General features: G+C 33.2%; 9 protein-coding genes across 9 annotated transcripts, besides 2 other annotated features; 4 read left to right on the top strand and 5 right to left on the bottom strand.

The window, feature by feature from the left end:
- Positions 1-17: 17 nt before the first annotated feature.
- On the top strand, positions 18-4343 carry CMU_023940 (uncharacterized protein; the record flags this gene model as incomplete). Its single annotated transcript, XM_002139702.1, has 1 exon — positions 18-4343. One exon carries the CDS (start codon positions 18-20, stop codon positions 4341-4343), a length of 4326 nt encoding a protein of 1441 aa, XP_002139738.1.
- Positions 2968-2991: a sequence feature (AT_rich).
- A 551-nt stretch (positions 4344-4894) lies between the features above and the next one.
- CMU_023930 (RNA recognition motif. family protein) lies at positions 4895-6211 on the bottom strand (the record flags this gene model as incomplete). Its single annotated transcript, XM_002139701.1, has 2 exons — positions 4895-6003; positions 6187-6211. The coding sequence occupies 2 exons, from the start codon at positions 6209-6211 to the stop codon at positions 4895-4897; spliced, it is 1134 nt and encodes a 377-aa protein (XP_002139737.1).
- A 276-nt stretch (positions 6212-6487) lies between these two features.
- CMU_023920 (uncharacterized protein) lies at positions 6488-8329 on the top strand (the record flags this gene model as incomplete). Its single annotated transcript, XM_002139700.1, has 1 exon — positions 6488-8329. One exon carries the CDS (start codon positions 6488-6490, stop codon positions 8327-8329), a length of 1842 nt encoding a protein of 613 aa, XP_002139736.1.
- Positions 8330-8589: 260 nt separating this feature from the next.
- CMU_023910 (uncharacterized protein) lies at positions 8590-11307 on the bottom strand (the record flags this gene model as incomplete). The annotated part of the gene is made up of 1 exon (XM_002139699.1): positions 8590-11307. One exon carries the CDS (start codon positions 11305-11307, stop codon positions 8590-8592), a length of 2718 nt encoding a protein of 905 aa, XP_002139735.1.
- A 204-nt stretch (positions 11308-11511) lies between these two features.
- CMU_023900 (PWI domain-containing protein) lies at positions 11512-12825 on the bottom strand (the record flags this gene model as incomplete). Its single annotated transcript, XM_002139698.1, has 1 exon — positions 11512-12825. One exon carries the CDS (start codon positions 12823-12825, stop codon positions 11512-11514), a length of 1314 nt encoding a protein of 437 aa, XP_002139734.1.
- Positions 12826-13109: 284 nt separating this feature from the next.
- Positions 13110-13541, top strand: CMU_023890 (translation initiation factor eIF-1A, putative; the record flags this gene model as incomplete). Its single annotated transcript, XM_002139697.1, has 1 exon — positions 13110-13541. The coding sequence occupies one exon, from the start codon at positions 13110-13112 to the stop codon at positions 13539-13541; it is 432 nt and encodes a 143-aa protein (XP_002139733.1).
- Positions 13542-13940: 399 nt separating this feature from the next.
- On the top strand, positions 13941-15890 carry CMU_023880 (phenylalanyl-tRNA synthetase, beta subunit family protein; the record flags this gene model as incomplete). Its single annotated transcript, XM_002139696.1, has 1 exon — positions 13941-15890. One exon carries the CDS (start codon positions 13941-13943, stop codon positions 15888-15890), a length of 1950 nt encoding a protein of 649 aa, XP_002139732.1.
- A 769-nt stretch (positions 15891-16659) lies between these two features.
- Positions 16660-17781, bottom strand: CMU_023870 (ribosome maturation protein SBDS, putative; the record flags this gene model as incomplete). The annotated part of the gene is made up of 1 exon (XM_002139695.1): positions 16660-17781. One exon carries the CDS (start codon positions 17779-17781, stop codon positions 16660-16662), a length of 1122 nt encoding a protein of 373 aa, XP_002139731.1.
- Positions 17782-17871: 90 nt separating this feature from the next.
- On the bottom strand, positions 17872-18624 carry CMU_023860 (uncharacterized protein; the record flags this gene model as incomplete). Its single annotated transcript, XM_002139694.1, has 1 exon — positions 17872-18624. The coding sequence occupies one exon, from the start codon at positions 18622-18624 to the stop codon at positions 17872-17874; it is 753 nt and encodes a 250-aa protein (XP_002139730.1).
- Positions 17973-18022: a sequence feature (AT_rich).
- Positions 18625-18677: the final 53 nt, after the last annotated feature.

Genomic DNA, 18677 nt, shown 5'->3' with positions numbered 1-18677 from the left:
ATTAAAGAACTTTTTATATGGACTCCTTACTACTGGATTTGGAATCTTCTTTAAAACATTTATCCACTATTGATGATGCTTACAGGTTAGCATTAGACAACTTCAGTATTATAAAATCCACTATAGAGGAAAAAGGTGGTGCTTGTACAGTACCTATGCTAATAAGGGTAACGCTTGATACGCTGGAACGTGTCATAAAGTATGAAGGAGAATCTCTTAAAATTATTACAGGTCTAATAGTGTTGCTAAGGAAATTAATTGAAATATTGGATATAAATCTATTAGGAATCAACTATGCATCAGTATCAAGATATATCATATACGAGCTAGTCAGTTTAATGAAGAAATTAGTTGAATCAACGTTTTTGGGATGTATGAGACATTTGATTATATCACTACGACATATATGCTCTATTGTGAATGAAATGAAATTAAGTACAGATCTCATTATATCACTAATTGATATATTTATGAATCAAAATATTAACGATAGAAATAATGAGATAGAGATTTGCATACTAGAAACTATATCACTAACACAAAGCAATACGACCTTAATTCTAAATGTTCAAAAATATTTAATTAACATACTCCTTAATAATGATAAAAAATATATTGAATCCACGGGGGATCTGGTTTCAATCCACAAAGTTCAAATGAAGAAATTATCAAAACTCTTCCGTCGTTTAATTCATATATTTGACGAAAAACAGCAATATGAATTTATTTCAGTTCTAACTTTGTATACTACAACTTCACAATATAAGTTCTTGGCATGCACTTCTCTAGAGTGTATTTCAATAATTTTAAAAAGAGTACCAGAGGAAGAAAGCTGTAAGAGTACATATTTATTGGCTATTTTTGCTTTAAAGTCCTTATTGAACCTACCTTTGCCATCAACAATAGATATGCTACTATTATCAAGATATCTTGAAACTTGTGGTAATTGTTTGACTTGTATTGTATCTGAAATTACCTGTATTAACAACTTGGAGATTCAAATTTGTGATTTAATCGATAATTTAGCTTACAGAATGCAACAATGTATTAACTCTATAGATTCTAGTGTGCACTTAACAATTGTGAAGTCTGCAGGCACTATTTTAACTACAGCTCAAAAAGCAGTTTTAAACTTTCTCAAAAATAGTGCAAACACCCATGTGAATCTTGCTTTATTTCAACATTTACTGTCACGTTTAGAGCCATTATGTAGTACAATGTTGGAGGATTATAAATGCAAAGTTTCCTGGCCTCCTGCATTAGTATTAGCCTCTAAATTGATAGATAAATGGGATGAAATTACTTTAAATAGTTTGAAGGGCTTTGCAGATATTATAGATAAGTTAGAAAGTGCTCGTGACGAAGCAACAACACTATTATTCCCAAATTTAATTTCCCGTGTTTTGAATATGGCATCTGTAGCTTTAGCTGGGAATGAAACTACCGAAATGTCTTCTATAATATATAGTGATGTTTTTCCATGTAGAAATGAGTTGAGGTGTTGTGTCGGAGCCTTTATTCGTGCATTTGGACCTTCGAGAATTTTAAATTTAAAACCAATAAACTTCGATTGCACTCTACTATCAGATCCCCTTTTTGGAATTAAGACAAATTCATGGTTACTACCTTTACTTAGAGTTCATACTACTAGAACTCATCTGAGCTTCTTTTTAAATGAATTTTTACCTATAGCTCTGAAATTAGACACATTATCTATTAAATTAGTTGACTCTGAGCCAACTCACTCAAGGCTATACAGAATTCTTGAAGAACAAATTTGGTCTCTTCTCCCAGGCTATTTCGATGAAGTTGTAGATCTTCCACAAGTACTTTTAGATGCTAAATATACAACTAACTTACGAGTATATATGGTGCAGCTATTAGACAGAAATGTAACTCGAGACTATGTCTGTAATGCTCTTACTAAGCTCTGTAAACAAACTTTAATTGGGAAGAAATTGAATTCTTCCCAATTAAATGAAATTAATGATGCTAAGAAGACGTTAATGAATGATCAAAGAGAGTATATAGTTATTCAATCTATATGGAAGCAAAACATTCCTGTTCTATCACATGATGTGCAAACTTTCTTGGCTTTGATGGTTGTGAAGTTCCTTGCACTACACAAAAGTGATATAGAAAATACTCAACCTTCTACAGTAAAGGAACAAGCAGCTCAACATTATTTGAACTGTATCCAAAGTATGGTACCACTTTGTCCTAATGAGATACTAGAGGATAATATTTGCAATTTCAATAGAGTTTGGGAAAAATTAGCAATCGGAGTTGATAGTTCTCAACTACCAGTAAGAAGTTCTGAAATTATAGCCTTGGTTGATGTGGCAACTGTAATGATTACTAGATTACCTATTAAAATAGTTTTGGAACTTATCTCTACATTTGCAAGACTTTTAAATATCCTTATGAACAAGGGTGAAACCAAGAAATGTAAATCAAACTGTACTAATCAACTTCACCGAAAGCTTTACAAAGGGCTACGGGAAGGACTTGAAATTTTAATTTTAAGTGAAGATGAGATGATAGTGAAAAGTATGGACTGGATAACACAAGTTTGGAAGACTACATCACAGGATACTGAAACTTGTCCACCCAATGCTTTGAAACACCGTTTAGGATACTTGAGAAAGTTTGTTAATTTTTTGAAAGTGACAAGTTCTGAGAAAGACTTTAAGCTGCTTTATAATTTTGATAAGACAGAGCTTATTCATACACTTATTCCTGAAATTTTATTTTGTATGTGTGAATTGAACGTTGGGGTCCGAACGAATGCATTAGCTCTGTTAAAGGCAATAATTGAGTGCTTTATAGATGATTCGGATATGCTTCAAAATATCATTATAACTATAATTTCAGCATCTGGTGTTAGATCATATAATTTAGGTAATCACGGCTACATGAAGATCGCTTGCTTAATTGCATTATCTCGAGTTATTTTTGATTATGGAGATATTTTTAAATTATTTAAAATATCTGGTGTATATAATGTACATGAAAAACCTGAATCCTGTATAACATTAGTTTCAAACGACTTTGAATCACACCAATACAAAGTTTCAGATGATGCTACCTCTACATCTATAGTATCAAATAACTCTTGTAGACCTTTTGAAACAAAGACTAGTGCATTGACTTTCTCTGGAAATTTGGAAAGTGGTGTTTCTTTATTAGAAACAATAATGGACGTTTGCATAGTAAATCTATGCGACCTAGATAGTTCTGTTTACCTGCAAGCATTAAAGTTTGTTAAAGTGTGTATTCATGTTTTAGATCAACAACAACTAAATAAATTTGTAGGTAAATTTGTTCCACTAATACTAGATAACAATCATAACACTCTCAAGCATCGTGTTAATGTGAGAAGGTTACTTTTGAAACTAATTAAAAAACTAGGAAGTGAAGTTACGCTAGTGGCCTTTCCGTCTAAACATCATGCTCTTCATCGTTATCTTGTACGACACCTGAGACGTCAAAAAATTAAGAAAAGACATAAAACTAATGATGGTAGTTTAAGTAAAGACGAAGAGGATTTTGAGGCTATTATGCAGGGACGAAGAACGAAAGATGAGGAGACAGATGATGAACAAGATTATAATACTGAATATAGCGAAGGTCATGAAAGTTCTACAAACAAAAAGATTACTACCCACGTAGATAGAAATGTTCTTGTTCCACCTAGTATCTCAGGACTTCTGGAGGTATTTGAAATGGACGATGAAAATTATAATAGTTTAGATATAAGGAACACTTCCAAGCGAAAATCTGAAGATCTATCGTTAACTATACTAGAAGATTCAACAGGTCCTGATGACTGCCCACTTGATTTATTGAGCTCAAAGGCTTCCCAAAAGATTATTTTGCAGAGGAAAAGACAGAATACATGCAAATCAGAAGATTTGGAACATATGGATGATAGTATATCATTTGACAATTTTGGGAAGATTGTGATCAAAAAGGCGAATAAAGAGATTAACAGTTTTAACTTAGATATTCCGAGAGACTCAGTACAATATATCGAACCTAACAAGATAGAAAACACAAAACAAGATACACAGTGGGTATCAGCTTTAAAACAGAGACGCCAAGCTAAGTTTGAACAGGCAAAGAAAAGAAAGCAACATATATTAATTAAGTCAGCTAAGGATTTTAAATCTAAAAAGGGAGGTGGTGATATATCAAAGAATGGGTTACAACCATTTGCATATATGAGACTAAATCCAGCTCTATACAAAGAGGAACATCGTCTTCAAGCGACAAAAAGCATTTCTAATTTAGTTTCCAAAGGAATCTACAAGAAAGTAACCTCTAGAAGACGAGCCTATTAGAAATACCACATTTCAAAGTTTTAATATCTAGTGTGATTTATATTAGGAACACCCCTAGTTCTGCACTTTTGTAACTATATATAAATCAAGGAATAACAAAATTTGAACTTGCTAGTAGTATACCTAGCCAGTAACATACTTGAAGGTTGAATAGTTTTTGCATTACCTCTGATATCTATCAATATTATGGTGTGTAAATTTACATCTATAGTTCACAGATAACCTCGTACATATCCCATGAAAAGCCAAACAAAATATATTCTTGGGTACTATTAATGTCTCCAATTAATAAATTTAAGCGAAATATCCCTATATATATATATACACCTCAAAATAATTCGTGAACAATAAGAATTAACTTAAGATACAAACAATAGGAATAATTCACATTGTGTCTCTATTACAAGGTATCTCAAAGATTTTTACAAGTGCCTCTCATTCAACGACCAGTTTATTAATTAAGATTTTAAATAGTAATAGTAACAGTAATAAAACTATCTAACAAGGTAGGAAGGGCCAATTCACAAAAAGCCATTACAGATACCATTTTCTTAATATGGAGGCTGTCTACTTCCTCCAGAAGGAACACCACCAGATGGATATCCACCTCTTGTTCTTGGAGGCTCACGATCTTCCCTAGAATAGTAACTACTGTTTGGAGGATATCCATCATTGGGTCGACGCTCTCTATCCTCATCTCGGGGATAATATGGTCTTGAGCTCCCATAATGTCCACTTCTAGGTGACAAGCTTCTACGGTCATACTGAGGTCTGCTTCTGCTTTGAAAACGGTCATCAAAGCGATCAGAAGGGTGTCTGTCACGATCCTCATGAGCAAGGGGAGGATATCGGTCTCCATAACCACCACGCAGTTCATCTCGGCGTGAATAATATTCATCCCGAAGAGGTGGCATGCGATCATCATAACCTCTTCTGAACCTGTCATCCCCATGAGGATATCTGTCTCTACGATCATATCCATCTCTTCGTGGAGATCTACTACGTTGGCGATACCTAGGAGGTGATGGATAACGACTTCTAGGACGACCTCCATAAGGACCTGAAGAATAAGATGGAGGTGATCTCCTCTTAATTCCATAACCATTAGCAGCTGCCAATTCCCTATCTAATTGCCCCACATCTTCTTCTGCTCTGATAGTTTTACCCAGAAATGGTAAGTTGGGGATTTCTTCCAAGGCTCTCTTCATCTCCTCAACAGTCAAATATTCAACTACACCAACCTTCTGGCCTTGGTAGTGGAATACAGCTGAGTAATTTACCTCTCCGATTTGTCTTCCATAGTCCTTAAGATCTCTCCAAGATGCATTTTCATCCAAGTTAAATACACATACACGGTAGTGTTTTCTAGGAGGTCCACGTCCATCAGATGGTAGAGGACGGTTATATTGAGGTTTATTGGTATTTTCTACATCCTTTGTTCTCACTAAAGGATCATGTGGTTGAACAGCAATTCTTTGGCCACCAAATTCCACTCCATCCAACTCTCTATGAGCCGCTTCTGCCTGACTTTCTTCTTCATATTCTATAAAGCAAAATCTTTGTTTAAGTTCTAGTTTACTAATTGTCCCAACTTTCGAAAAGAAGTCCCTTAGGTCTTGTTCTGCATACCCTGCTGGCAGATTACCAACAAATACCTTGCCTGACATAAGAGAAAATTAATTAGATGCAAACCAATAGATTTATTTGTGGGAATCCCCAATATATATGAGTTCTTTGTAGGAAATAGCACTAGATAAATTAGGTTTGTACTTTCTGACTATAGAGTTCTACTAGGTCAACAAGTACTACTCTGACGAGTTCCACATAAAGATAGAAAACTTACGAGGATTAGCTGCTAGAGCATCCATTTAGTTTATTACAGTACTTATCAAAAGGAAAAAGACTACTAGTGATATACTCGTTAACTTTTCTTTGGTTGTAAATATTTGTCTCCCGACACCCCTACATGCCGCCTGTCTCAATTTAGACGAGACGGTACACTAGAGAGGCTGTTTATAGTAGTATAATTGGGGTAACTATAAATTAGCATGTCAAACTTATGGTGTATAAGACAATACATTCATGAATATTTTCTCCACTAAAGTAATTTTAGATACTATGTGTGCTCAAATAAACTAAAAGAAATGATTGAAGGAATAAAGAAACATATTAATGAGACTTTGGAAAGTGCACTTACACAGGGTTTTACTTCAACTAATTGTGGTATTCAAGGGGAATTAGATAATGAATATTCACTTGTTAGATTAAGAGGAATGGTTGAATTCTGTTTAGAACCTGAATTATACGTATATGCAGCAAGATATAAAAACAATACTGGTAACAATAAGGAAGTGTTCTCGGGTATATTTAAGAGTAATATGAAAGAATTGGGAGATAATCTAGAGATAATCAAATTTGATACTAGACAAGTATACAAACTTGTACCAATACCATATCTAACTTCTTGGGCAAAAAGTGGAGAAACTTCATCGCATGATATCTGCAATTGTGATGAAGAGTTTCCTCCACTCAACTTGAGAGTTTATAAATTCTCCCAAGACTTAAGTCAAAGTAGGAATAATTTAGAATTTCATTTTATTTTCAAGAGTATAATGAATTTTATAAGCCTTGGTGATAAAGGAGGTGAATTGCAAGATGAATTTAAAGTTAACGAACTTTTAGAAGTAATTGGACTAGTTGAAGTGTTTACAGTTGAGTTTCCAGATAGCAGCGATGCAAGTACTTGTGCTGATTTAAGTTGTAGAGGAAATGAACTTCAGATAAATATAGAATCAAGTGTACCTTATGCAGTGGAAGTAGTTGGTAATCAATTTAAGGAGCTATTATCTAATCAAGAAGACGAATTGTCCCAAGTTATTTGCCCAAATGAAAGTTTCGAATTAAGAAAAATATATATGATTCATGTTCTTGGCTATAAAAGAATATCCAACTACGTCCCGATTCGAAGTTTAACATTAGGATTTGATGGCTACCTTGCAGAAAGAATACTAGCAGCAAATAATAGGGATTTCCTGAATAAGCTTATATTAAGAGGTCCTTGTAAGAATTTAGACTCACTTTACAATACTTTGTTGAATTATATTGCAAATAGAGCTTTTTCTGGGAATTTACTTGTTGCGGAATATGTATTGTTGAGTATATGTGCTAGAAAACTATCAAACATTAATGTTAAAGACGAGTTCAATATTAATGATAGCACTCAAAATTTAGGCTATATTGCACTTCATATAAGTAATATCAGTAATCATTCAAATCGCCTTGTTGTAAGTAATATCTACAAAGTTTTCAATGATCTCATGCCACGCTTAATTAATATAGATGTAACAATATCAAATTTAAATTCTGATAACTTTACTCCATGGTATGATTCAAATTCTTGTAACTTTCATACAGGTTTACTACAATTTCCCAATGAAAGGAATCTTGTAATTATAGACGAAACAAATCTAGAAGAAGGTAAACTAACTCTTAAAGGAATGGAAAATTTATTGAATATAAAGTCTCTACTATCAAACAGTATAATTAATTATAAGTTTCCAGCCTATCAAGTTCCAATTAGATGTGAGGCAAATGTAATCCTGCTATCTTGTGGAGCCAAATCCTTAATTGGAGATTTTATACTGAAAGTTCCTCTGGATGATGTTTTACAGGATGAATTCATTGAATATACCAATGAGGATATAATTTCTAGAGATCTATTGTATCAATTAAGACTTTATATTGCACTTGTTATAAGTTGTACAGATACTGTATATTGTGATGAATCGGTTCTGAACCATGTCTCACATACATTTGCTGAGAGAAGACAAGCTTTCTCCAAGGATGGAAGAGAACAGATAAGACCTGATATTCTCCATTCTTGGATGGCTTTATCCCGATCTTATACTCTATTAAAAGGTGAAACAAATCTCACAAAACAAAATTTTGACTATATAATGAAACTAGAGACAAAAAGAATGAAATAACGATGTATAATATGTATAGTTGTCTCAAATTCATATAATAAACCTGTTATAGTAATTACTTTTTCTAGAAGTTAAGCAAACTATCCATTACCGCGCTTATTTTACTAGGCTAAAGATTGTAAATATTGTTAGAAGTTTTGGAACTTCGTAGAACTGTAAAAGACAATTCATTTCTAACTTGATCATATCTATGAGTATTTAGTTTCCTTAGATATTCATTTACTCTAGCATTATTTCATCCCAATTTCTTGTTTATTCTATCAGTGGCTTCTAATATTTGAAGAGTGAACAGAGCTAGTCCTACTTCTATTAATAACATCATGAAGCTTTACTTCATATAAGCAAATCTTCTTGATATCATCGTATCTATACTCTGGAGGACAGCTAGGAGTTGGAGGTATTGATTCCTGTCTTTTACATGTTGCTCCTTTCGGGTCATTTACTAAATTATAGCCTTTTATACAAGAAATACTGGGTTGGGAAAATTCCAGAGTTTGGCAATTGAAAGTCTCAGCTACCCATTCAAAGCCACTTGGGCATGAAATTTGAGCTAAATCCCTCTTATGTCCTACACAAGTTGGGTTTCCGTCTGGTGTTTGCTGAAGTTCAGTAAACGATGGACAATCAACTAATGGTTGTATAGTATTCTCATGTACACAAATCTGTGCAATCTCATCTAACTGATACCCCTTGACACATACACTATCAGGATTTGTAATTCGAGTTTCTACACACTTGCCATTCACTAAAATATTCCCTTCAGGACAATTCACAATCATTTTGTACCTTTTCCCCCAACCAAAGCAGACCATACCACGAGTCTTCTCGCTCTTGATAAGTATAGGCGTCCCTGATCCCAATGCTTCAAATTGTTTGCGAGATACCTTGGAGTGTCCTACCAGTGCCCCTTCTATAGTTTGCTGTATATTTCCTGCAAGTTGGTTCTGCGTAGTTGGGAAAAATTCTCGTTGTGTATAAGATTCACTATATGAGACATGTTGAAGTTTTCTTTCAATACTGGTCCCCTGTGGAACAGGTAGTACTGGACCACGTCCTGCTCCTGGAGGAGGTATTAAGTCCTGTCTAAGTGCAAATGAATTCTGTCTTAACTCCAAAAAAGGTGGACATTGGAGCATATAATCCTGATACCACTTTACACAAACATTGGTGTTAGTCTGATAATATCCCAAGGGACAGTAGAAAGATGCTGGAACACTCTTTTTTAATACACAAGCCTCTCCTTCTTGAACATAGCCTTCTGGGCACATTATTAATGGCAATTGAGCATCCTTAGCTTTACAAGAATTAGTGCTTTGATCATAATCAGTACCTTGAGGACATTTAGGATGAGGGGGTACTTGAGACTCTTTTTCACAAATAAATGTTGAATTATTTAATATGTATTCCTCGGGACATTGAGGATCTACTTCACATTTAAGAGTTTGTCTGTTCAAAGTTGTTCCTTCTGGACAAATAAGGTCTGCCTCTTCTTTTTTTACACACATTCCACTGAGAATATTTAAAGTATAATCTTTGGGACATTCTACTTCTGCTGGTAATAATTTCTCTGATACACACATATTATTACTATCAGGTTCAATACCTCCCTCACAGGCCTTGGGAGGAACAAAACTATGATAGTGATGGCATGTACCGTTTGTTGTCAGTTCCAAACCTGGAGGACATTCTACGTGAGGATCTGCAAATTGGAGTATTAAACAAATGATCTCATCTCCTACTGAAGCTTCATTTAACACTCCATGATTCCTTAACCCTGATGTTGAATTGTATAGGGCTTGATAAAATGTATCATTAACATTGTTAGATGATATTTGTGATTGACCTCTATAATATTGTGAATCTGAATTTGTTAAAGGAGATCCATAAATCGATGATGGGGTATCTGCACTATCCGCTATTGTAGCAGTTGATCCACCTCCATTTGATCCACCTCCATTTGATCCACTATAAGTTGATGACGAACTGCCTGAATTACTCCCTATTGTAGGAATTGATCCACCACTATTTAGTCCACTATAAGTTGATAAAGAACTACTTGTGTTACTCCCCATTGTAGGAATTGATCCACCACCATTTGATCTACTATAATTTAGTGACGAACTACCTGAATTACTCCCCATTGTTGGAATAGCTCCTCCGTTATACACTTCTCTTCCAGTATGTTGGTATCCAACTGTTGGTATTGGTTGTAATTGTCTATATGGAGCTGGTGATGTATCTTCAGTTAGTTTATTAAGTAAGCTCTTCATATCACTTAAGTCTCTTGACTTTACAGGTATAGCTCCTGGGGGGCAAACTTCCAAAGGTTCCACAATAACTTTTACTATGCAAGTCATCGTAGATGCTTCAAAGAAAGTATTCGGTGGACAATTGAATTCAGGCTTAGTTTCTAAAACTTGTTTACAGTTACCATCTTTATCTAATGAATAACCAGGTATGCAAGTCAAATTTGGAGGTTTGTAATCTCGTATTAGACATTGGTCATTCTCTTTAATTGAACCATCAGGGCACTTAAAATTAGCTTGTTCAAAAAATTCTGATGGACAAAAAACTTCACGATCTATAAATACTGGTGGTAATCCATTTGCACAGTCAAACTGAGCATCTGCCAAGATCTTCATAATACACTCCATTCTACCATTTTCTGTTTTAGATATTTCGTAATTACTTGGACATTCCACATTTGGAGGAACAGTTTGAATAAATAGACAGGACTCACCTACTAGATCATATCCTTTTGGGCACAATAACTTTGGAGATACTGGTAGTTCTCCTATTGTAGGAGAAAACCCACCTTTGTCATGTATAAATGTTCTCCCATTATGTGAAAGCGAATCCGCTAAGCCTTGGTGACTATGTTGAGGCCCATTATTCCATGGTCTTGCAACAGAAATCTCCAAGGAAATGATAAGTAAATAGGTTGAAAAGCACAAAGTGATGTACCCATTCGGAAACATGACATAGATGAAGATACAAAGTTTTAATTCTTAAAATTATTCCTTTAGAATTTAGAAACCGAAATAAAAATCTCAACCAAATAGTAAAATATTCAAAGCTATGTGTGACATATACCTATCGACTTTCCGTATTAGATATACAGAAAAAAAGCTCAAAGAGTCCTCGTCAAAGTGTAATTAATTACATGAAACCTCAATTTGGCGCTAAATGTTTATATTAGCTCTCCTTATATTTGGAATCTTTTGTTTTAACTTTTCTAAAGCACGCCTTCTTAAATCCTCCTCAGACTTTGATCTCATACTCACTTTACCCTCACTTTTCCTACGTTTAATTAACTCCAAAGCTTTTTGACGTAAGTATTTCTCTTGTTCACTAATCGTATCCTCAGACCTTGTTGCTTCGTAATTGTTTATAATAAAATTTCTTCTATCTGAGAGCAACCTTGATGAAACAAGCCCATCTGAATCTAATTTGCATGTTCCATTTAAATTATTCACTGTGTCTGTTTTTTTCTTATTTGATTCGTTTAAGTTCTTTTCTATGTCTTTGAATATGCCATCTTGAGTACTGGAATTCCCTACTTTCTCCTTCACTTTTGAATTAGAGTCAATATCTTCCATATATTGATATAAGTTTAATTCCGAGTAATTGCATTTATCTTCTTTACCAAAAGTTTCACATATATTTAAACTATTCTTTATAGTTATATCCATCTGCTGATTGATTATCTCATATGATTCTTCAGAAGAAAGCAATTTTCTTTTTTTAGACATATGATTTGGTAACTTACGATTGTCAATATTATCTGGAGATATTGAACGACTTAATGAACCTTTTCTTTTATTATATGACAAGTTTATAAGTCGTTTTTCACTCCTGATATTTTCATAACTATATGGAGATCTCTCTCTTTCTGAATAGTCATAATATTTATTGGATACTTCCTTATATTCCCTATTCATGCAATAATTCTTATCTTTTGAATATTTGTACTTATTGCTTCTCAAGTATTCTGAGTGGTAGCAGTTTTGTTGGTTATAGTACCAATCTTGATCTTTAGAGTCCTCAATATGTCTATTAGATCTAGTATAAAATTCTTTAGAATAATCAACTCGTCTCTTCTGATCATGTCTCACTGTGTTATTACTAATGCATCTTTCCTCACTTTTATATGATTTTGTACTACTTCTAAGATTTCCTAATTTACAATCATTAATATTTACTATATTCTCCTCCCTTTTACTATATTCTATTAAAAATTTCCATAGATCTTTAACAAAGTTCTCTGTTTCACCTTTTAAAAAACCCTCAGTATTTTTGATAAATTCTTGTGGAGTTATCTGTCTCTCTTCATCTACAACAGAGATTCTTGTCTTATAAAGTAATTGATTAACACAAAAGTCTATGACTATATCATCTTCATTGCCTAAAATTCGTATAATCTTGTCTCTTATCCATCTATATATAATATCAGTGGGTATCCTTGATATGTCTATAGCTTCTTCAAAAATATTCATCGTAGTAAGATTACACAAGTAATTAAATATAAAAAGTAGTTAATATTTGCGCAATAACCAACAAATCCATGTACTTAGATCGTACAGCCCTTTTCAAATAATTAAAGCTATTCTATCATATCTTTACAAGGTCTAAATCTTGAAAAGTTGTGAACGAGCCCGGTATAGGTTATACTGATTTGCCGGCAATATAAAGTTTAGGCTATAGCTCCTCTATCAGCTAAATAGTATTTTTGGCTAGAAAACAAGTAGTGTTTTGTTTCAAATAAGATATTTAGTTTAAGATGCCTAAAAATAAGGGTAAAGGTGGTAAGAATAGGAGAAGAGGCAAGAATGATAGTGAAGGAGACAAGCGTGAACTTGTTTTTAAAGAAGAGGGCCAAGAATATGGTCAAGTTCAGAGAATGTTGGGAAATGGTAGATTAGATGCATATTGCTTTGATGGACAGAAAAGATTGTGCCATATCCGTGGTAAAATGCGCAAGAAAGTTTGGGTAAATCCTGGAGACATCGTCCTGGTCTCACTACGCGATTTTCAAGATTCCAAAGGTGATATAATTTTAAAGTATACTCCAGATGAAGCAAGAGCATTAAAATCAAAGGGTGAAATACCTGAGACAACTAAAATAAACGAATCTGATATATTTGAGGATGGTTATGATGAAGTCGATATCGACTTTGATGAAACAGAGGGAGTGGATATAGAGGGTATTTAATTAGGTATTTAAATTGGATAGTTCAGGTCAATTTAAGCATTTGCAATATTTTTTAGAAAGTGACTTGTGTCATCGCATCTTTGCTCTTAATAATACTAGATAACCAGTTCTTCTATTTTTCTTAATTTCAAACTGTAGAATTTATTAAGATTTGTTCTAAGCACATCCTTATAATTTACACTAGGTGTTTACACTACTGAGTACTTTAATAAGTGAGAATTACAGTATTATTATGTCTTCTTTCATATATCAGCTAATTCACTATCAACCTAATTAATTAGAGACTTTGATTTGAAGAGACTTTCAAAACTTTTGCCACTTCGCGCTAAAATTTTAGAAGACTATCCTAGAATTACAAGGAAATAGTTACAAGGAAGAAATTAAGTAATAGTGGAAGTAATGCCTATTATATCAGTAAGTTGCAGAGTTTTGGCTTCAGTTTTGGGTATTGAAATAACGGAAGAATGTTTTGGAGATCTTTGTTTTCAGTATGGCTTAGAATTTGATGGCTTTGAAACAGATGAAGAGACCAAAGAAACCATGATTAGAGTGGAGATTCCTGCGAATAGACCTGATTTACTGTGTACAGAGGGTCTTTCAACAGCTTTATTATGTTTTTTGGGTAGGGCAAAAGTTCCTATATATACTTATAGCATTGATAAACCACTAACAGAAACTATTATGAAAGTAGGAGTTAATCTTAAAAATATCCGTCCTTTTATACTATGTGCAATTTTGAGGGATATAAGATTTGATAAGGATAGTTACAGGAGTTTCATCGACTATCAAGAGAAGTTGCATCATAATATTTGTCGCAAAAGAACCCTTGCATCAATAGGAACTCACGATTTGGGTACAGTACAAGGCCCATTTTACTATGATGCAAAAAAACCTGAAGAGATTAACTTTATTCCATTGAATAGTGATGAACAGGTAAATGGATATCAACTTATTCAAATGCTTAAGAAGCATCAACAATTGAAACGTTATGTACCACTTGTTGAGGGCGAGGAATTATATCCTGTTGTGTTAGACTCTAGAGGTATAGTGATGTCCGTTCCTCCATTAATAAATAGTGAACACAGTAAAATAACTGTTGATACTAGAGATATATTTATTGAAGTAACAGCTAAGGACTACTCTAGAGCAACAACTGTTTTGAATCAAATCATAGCAGCTTTTTCATCATACTGTTCTAATAAATTTACTGTGGAGCCAGTTTTGATTGAATATGAGCATGACCAAAGACCTTTTAAAACTTTCGAGTGTATAGAACTTAAAAATGACGAAACTAAATATGCAATGCAGACTCCCTGCATATCTACTAAAGAATTTGAATGTGACTACAAGAAAGCTTGTGAACTCTTAGGAATTCCAACTATGAGATTTCAAGATGTCACTGAATTGCTATCTAGAATGATGATATCAAGTACTTTACTTAAATCTACATTATTAAAGTGTCAAGTCCCAATAAATAGATCTGATATACTACATGCTGTAGATATTTATGAAGATATTGGAATTGCTTATGGGTTTAACAAAATTGTCCCAAAGAAACACTCCTTTATCTCGCACAACCATCTAAATCTAATGACAGACCAAATTAAACGTGAACTTTCATTGTTAGGTTTAGCAGAGGCACTAAACTGGGCATTATGTAAATATTCAGATTGTTACGATTCGCTAAGACGTATAGAGGACTTGAGTTTATCAGATCTAAAATGTAACGAAGATGATTTCTATAGTCCATCATATCCATGTGTAAAAATAAAGGATGCTAAAACAAGTGAATTCGAAATATGCAGATGCACACTTATACAATCAATACTAAAAACCATCGCTTCACATAAAAGTCATCAACTACCCTTAAAGATTTTCGAAGTTGGTGATGTCGTAACTCTGAACAACACCACTGCAACAGGTGCTAAAAATAGACGCCATGTATGTATCGCTTATTCAAACAATTATGGAAGTGGATTAGAAGAAGTTCATGGATTTCTTGATCAACTCATGTTCCGTTTAGGCCTAGTTGCTAATTATTCTCTTGATGATCCAAATATGATTAACCCAAATATACTTGGAATATATTACCTTGTTGAGATAAATGACCCAACTTTCTTATGTAATAGGTGTGTCAATATTATTATTCAAAAAGCTGTCCTCAATGCAGATTCTACTTGTCTAGATGAAGTAACCTTCCAAAATCCAAAGATTTGTATTGGAGTAATGGGAGTTATTCACCCTAAAGTGCTTTCTAACTTCCATCTGACTTTGCCAACTAGTTTGGCTGAAATTTACATCGAGCCTATAATGAATTGGTGGCCAGAAACAAATTTTTATGATGAGTAATTAGCTACTTTATGCAATAAGTTACAACTCATTCACAAAATTATGTAAATATCTTTTTGATAATTCATGTGGAAAATATAACAAATACACCTATGTATGCCGGTTCAATCCTAATTACCACTTTATTATTCAATACCTATCAGTAATTTGCATTATTAAAAGACTTCAATTACTTTCTAAGGCCTAGCTCACAATTCACTATTCTTATATTTACTTAGTAGTAATGAAAATCTTCCAATGTCTTTCATAATATTTTTTACTGCATTGATGCATATGTAATTGTTCCATCTGTCACATATACTAGCCATGACTTCAAGTATTTTCATAAATAAATTGGTAAATCTAAAGTATGAGTCATTGAATCTTGCTAGTAATAGTTTCCCATACACATAATTTACCTCTTCTTCAAGACATTTTATTTCATGCTCTGATAACTCTTCACGCCACTTGTATACGCCCGCTAATAATGCATATTCGCGCCAACAGGGTGGAAGTTGATAAAAGCAATATAATTTGTATACCTTAATTAATATATAAGTTAATAAAAGTATTGTAAATATCAAGAGTAATAAGATTATACCGCACTTAAATGTAGAATTTCTCCTGGTTCCATTACTATGTTTACTATAAATTTCTTTTTTTTTAGGAGAATACATTCTAATAAGTATTTGAAGCTTAATATTTCCATTATCCACACTTCAGTATTAATTATACAACAAAAAAGTGTAGAGATAGTAAACTACCGTAACAGAATACATTACATTAGGAGTTATTCAACTGCCAAAAAACCCATCTTTATATCTTGCTGCAACTCAAGAAACTCATCCTCAGATATAGGTGATAAGTTTCTTGCTAACCTTTTTGCATTAAATATGTGCCATTCAGAGCGACAGTGAGTTCTAAATGAACTGAGACTGTCTAGCTCAATTCCACACTTAGTACATGCTACATTATTTACTATATCTTTAGACTTATCTATTTTAAGGATCTTCTTAATAAACTTCTGATTTGGATGATTGTCACATGTAGTCATTGTTCCCATATCAACATTCAAGAGATCTGAGCTATTATTTATCTCTCCATTTACTTCAATCTCATTACATAGACCTGAATTTCCATCAATATTGTCAATTTTACTTGTTTCTACTTTACATTGACTTTTATCTTTTGTTATTTTCTTGACATTATTATTTAATACCAATAACTTGCCTGGGAGCTTATCGATGGATCTATAGTGATATGGATCACATAGGAAAGTTACTGAAAGTTTATCATTTGATTCATCAATATTAATGTCAGTTGCATTGAATTCCTCCAACTTCTCAAAAATAAAATTTTTATCAGAGAAGTCTGATATAAATCTTAATAACATTTTGGCTCTTGAAATCTGATTAGGAATCCTTTTTTTAAGGATATCAAAAGCCTTTAAAGCCTGTTCTTTAGTACTTTTGTTTAAAGATACAGAAAAGCCAGCTTCTCTAAGCTCAGTTTCTAGCATCTTCACTGTAAGTGGCAAATTATTACTCGGATTTACAGTCATCTCACTGAGTAGGTTGCAAATATCTAAATATTGCTTCTCCATCATATAACTCCTTTCTGCCTCCGAAACCTGTACTTCACCTTTCCTCAAAATTACTCTACATATACTTTCTATATTAACCGTACCAAATACTTTTATTAAGTCATCTGTACTAGCTAGATGACCCTTAGATACATTGGTGAAGATAGAATGAATTTGTAATACTTCATCTAAATCCCATTCAACGCCACTTCGCCAATTTAAGATCTTATTTTTATAACAAGCTACTTCAAACCGCTTGCCATGTGTTTTATATCGAACTATTGCAACATTAGTTAAACGAATTTGAGAGCTAGGTTGGAACAGTGACATTTTATTGTTAAGCTTTTTAGGTCTTTGAATATAATATCTAACTTTAAGGCGCTAGTCTATATTGCTACGGTGTAGCCTTATACTTTCATCTTAATTACTACATATTGGAATTGAAACTATACATTCCTTCTTACCAAAGCATATCCAACTACTAATCAATCTATGCCCAATACACAGGTCTAAATATTGACTATTTAATTTTTTAAATATCTTCCTAATTTTTAAGATATTTATTATATTTGTTACTAAGCCAATCATCAGTCCCAGTGTAATGGTAATATCCAATACTAGAAAAATACTCTTTGATTCCAAATTGAATTGATTATGCCTGACCTTAATTGACAATATTATCAAATTTCTAATCCATGTAGCAAGAGCAAATAACAAGAATATTTGACTTATAGCAATATATAAGTAGTTAGCAGAATTATGTCTTGTGGCAAAGAACATCGTTGGAATAATAGAAAAGAAGTATAAGAAATATAGCCCATACCAATAGTTCCCATTTATTATACTAAATGCTACCCCAAGACTTTTTATAGAAGTTCCAATTGTCCCAACTAGTAGTGATCTTTCAGTATAATAAAGTCGCGAACGAATTTTGATTTCCTTAGTAACAGTAGTAATGGCATCTACGATTGAATCTTTTGTAACTGAGACTACACAAGTTGAATTGATTGTATTCTCAAAGTTAATCTCTCCGCTTTGATTCAGTGGTATATCCTGGGTTGAGGTTGATGTTACACATGTTTCTATGGATGAAGAGGTCTTCATACCATCAAATATCTTCCCCTGAACAATATTTACTGGGTAATTATTGACATGATCTTGTATAGATTCCATTTTGTTAAAGAAGTAAATTAGAAAATGTGGATCTATTCATGCACCTAACGCGC

This window comes from Cryptosporidium muris, genomic scaffold (assembly GCF_000006515.1).
Source record: "Cryptosporidium muris RN66 scf_1106632353999 genomic scaffold, whole genome shotgun sequence".
In the NCBI taxonomy this organism is placed as follows: domain Eukaryota; phylum Apicomplexa; class Conoidasida; order Eucoccidiorida; family Cryptosporidiidae; genus Cryptosporidium; species Cryptosporidium muris.
Note: the sequence above shows the minus strand (reverse complement) of the source record. Positions and strands in the feature narration are given on the sequence as shown.